Here is a 3,209-nt window from a genome sequence, read left to right as displayed (position 1 = left end):
GTAGTGTCTGGCATGTTTCATGCTCAATAAAAGTTTCAAAATTGGACTGAATTAATATTCCAATAAAGTTAACCTTTTTGAAACACATCCTGACTCATTAGGGATAGACAACTGGAAGGAGATTTTGTGGTAAGTCTAGAGTGTAGAGATTGATACATACAAACAAATGTGCTGCTGAAATAATGAATTTGAAAAATGTATTCATCTCAATAGAAAACATTCAAAGTGTCGAGCCTATTTATTTGATAAATAAAGGCGGGGTGGAAGCGAGGATGAGAGGAAAAGAAGGAGGAAGAATTTAGGCGGGGGAGCCCTGGAAGTGAGCACTTTGTCCCTCTTGATCAATATAGTTCAGACTTGTTTAAACTATGAAATATGAGCTGAAATTAACTATGAAATTAAGAGCTGAAATATGTTCTTCCGGTTTTGGGATTGGGTAGAACATAGCTGCCACAAATTTCTATGGGTTTCAGTACAAAATGGCCACATAGATGTGACCCGAAAGAAACCACAGAGCCTACACTATTTAGTATTTGTATTTCAGAACAGTGTCAACTGATGATCAGAGGAGAGAGCTGGGCAAGGTTGAACATCTGATTAAAGTGCAAATTGCTCATGGTTTTTTACTGCATGAGTTCCAAGTGGCATCACTTCTAGGTGTTATTGCTACAGCCTGCCTAAGACAGCTAGTACAGATGACTGTAATTCTTGGTTATCCCTCCCTTTTGGGAACTGGATTCAGGTTGGTTTGCAATTAAAAACGAAACAAAACAAAACTAGTCTTGATATAGCTTGGGAGCAATTTTCTGCCTTTTCATAGATTGCCCCTAGAAACAAGAAAGCTAAGAGATTTGTCATTTCCACTGGCAATCTAGTTTTGCTATATACACAATTTAAAATATAATGTGCTGTATGGTCTGGCAGCATGTGACAGGACCATAGGGAGTGTTTACTTTTTACCTGTGGTCAGTCTTCCATCAACCTCAATACTCTTAGGACTCAAGATGGAAAGACTGGAATCACATAACCTCTAAGTCATCATTCATCACTTGGCCAAGCAATTGCTTCTGATTGAGCAAGCAGGAGTATTTTTTATAGATAGAAGTAGTTGGGAAGAAACAATTTTGATATTGTCAAAAAACCTGACTAGGATTTAAATCATCTGGTACTCAAAATGTAGAGAAAATTTTGGTCTATCTATTTATTTTTTTCTCTCTATATATCTTTCTATCAATTTCTCTCATTCCAAAATGAACCTGAGAGTTATACAAATGCATACACACAAACACTTACACACATTTTTTTTTTAATCAAAGCTTGTATATAAGGTTACTTTATTCCTGCATCTTCTCAATTGTTTCTTCCTTCTATTTGCCCTTTTCCTTTCCTACTTGGCGAGATTTGGCTTTCCGTTCAAGGATCTTTTTGCGGTCTTTGTCCAGTTTTAGCCTAGTGATAACCACCTTGCTGGGGTGAATGCCTACATGGACAGTTGTGCCATTAGCCTTTTCCCGCTGCACCCATTCAATGTAGATTACGTATTTCTTCCTGTACACCTGGACTACTTTGCCAATCTGCTGACCTTTATAGTGTCCTCGTACAACCTGAACTTCATCATCCTTTCGGATGGGCATGGATCGCACATTGTACTTCTGTCTCAGCTCTTTGGAAAGAGGGGAGGACATAATCTTCCTGCGAATGTGGGAAGGTGCATTGAAATGCCTTTTGCGATTCTTGCTTCGGTCGGAAGTCGCAAAGGGATTGAACTTCATTTTGGCAGCTCCCGCTTGGGCGATGGCCGCAAAAGGGAAGAGCGCACACATTCATTTCTATGGAAAAATTGGAAGACGATAGATAGATATAGAAATGAGCATAGAAATAAGATTGGAAGACTGTATACCAAGACATTAACTAATACTAGGGTGGGATTCTAGATTATTATTATTTTTTTCTTTGTTTCTGCTATGAATGTGTGTCATAATTTAAACAAGAAAATAAGTTATCAAGTAATGAATAATTTTTAAAAATAATTTCTTATAGAATCTTAATGAGAAATAGCAATGTGTTAAAAATTACACATGCCCACTCAATTTTTAAAAAAAATTAAAAGAGAAAAAAAGAATAGGAGAGGTAGACTGAGAGGAAGGCTGAGTTTAGCCATAAAGAGGCAGGCTGGGAAGTGTGGTAATTTGGTGAAGTTGGGGCCTCACGTGTTGTTGATGGTAGGGCGCAGTGACTCACACCTGTAATGTCAGCACTTTGGGAGGCTGAAGTGGGCACATCACTTGAGGCCAGGAGTTCGAGACCAGCCTGGCCAACGTGTTGAAACCCCGTCTCTACTAAAAGAACTAAAAAAGTAGCCAGACATGGTGACACCTGCCTGTAATCTCAGCTAGTTAGGAAGCTGGGGCATGAGAATCGCTTGAACCCAGAAGACGGAGGTTGCAGTCAGCAAAGATTGCGCCACTGCCCTCCAGCCTCAGGCGATCCGCATACACCTCCCCACGTGCAGTGTGGCTTCCTTCCAGCTCCTTCTTCACGTGGTAGCCAGTGATCTTAAAAATTACACATCAAATCATTTTGTCACTGGGCTTCCTACTGCTGTTCTTACGTCCTTTAATACATTTCAACATGACAGAGTGACCTGAAGACTCAGTTGGACTATGAATGTCACTATTGACATCCTTTCGATGACTTCATATTTCTCTTTATACAAAGACTACAATCTTTCCAGTGGCCTACAAGTGACTGGGCCCTGGCGTGCCTCTCAGCTGAGTTTCTGCCTTCTCCCCTTTACGCAGCAGGTGGGCTGCCCTGCGTGCAATCCTACTTCACGTCCTTTGCCCTTACCACTCCCTGTGCCAGGAGGGTTCCCTCCTTCCTTCCCTTTATTCCTATTCATTTCTTTCTTTCTTTCTTTTTTTTTTGAGATGGACTTTTCCTCTTCTTGCCCACGTTGGAATGCAGTGGCATGATACGAGCTCACTGCAACCTCTGCCTCTTGGGTTTAAGTGATTCCCTACCTCAGTCTCCTGAGTAGCTGGGACTACAGGTGAATGTCACCACGCCTGGCTAGTGGTTTTTTTTTTTTTGTATCTTAGTAGAGACAGGGTTTCATGATATTGGCCAGGATGCTCTCAATCTCCTGACATTGTGGTCTGCCCACCTCAGCCTCCCAAAGTGCTGGGATTACAGGCATAAGCCACCGT

The 3,209-nt window shown here is 41.1% G+C and overlaps 1 protein-coding gene across 1 annotated transcript; it reads right to left on the bottom strand.

Moving 5' to 3' along the window:
• Positions 1-1,307: 1,307 nt before the first annotated feature.
• LOC108306838 (60S ribosomal protein L26-like) lies at positions 1,308-1,811 on the bottom strand. The gene has a single exon (XM_017531917.2). The coding sequence runs from the start codon at positions 1,770-1,772 to the stop codon at positions 1,368-1,370; it is 405 nt and encodes a 134-aa protein (XP_017387406.1). The 5' UTR covers positions 1,773-1,811; the 3' UTR covers positions 1,308-1,367.
• Between the last annotated feature and the right edge of the window lie 1,398 nt (positions 1,812-3,209).

This window comes from Cebus imitator, unplaced genomic scaffold (assembly GCF_001604975.1).
Source record: "Cebus imitator isolate Cc_AM_T3 unplaced genomic scaffold, Cebus_imitator-1.0 Scaffold74, whole genome shotgun sequence".
Classification (NCBI taxonomy): Eukaryota; Metazoa; Chordata; class Mammalia; order Primates; family Cebidae; genus Cebus; species Cebus imitator.
The sequence above is the reverse complement of the archived record's forward strand: the minus strand, read 5'-3'. Positions and strand labels throughout refer to the sequence as shown.

What these genes read in the sequence shown, in the direction of transcription:
- LOC108306838 (XM_017531917.2), bottom strand. Translation starts at nt 1,772, where the DNA reads ATGAAGTTCAATCCCTTTGCGACTTCCGACCGAAGCAAGAATCGCAAA.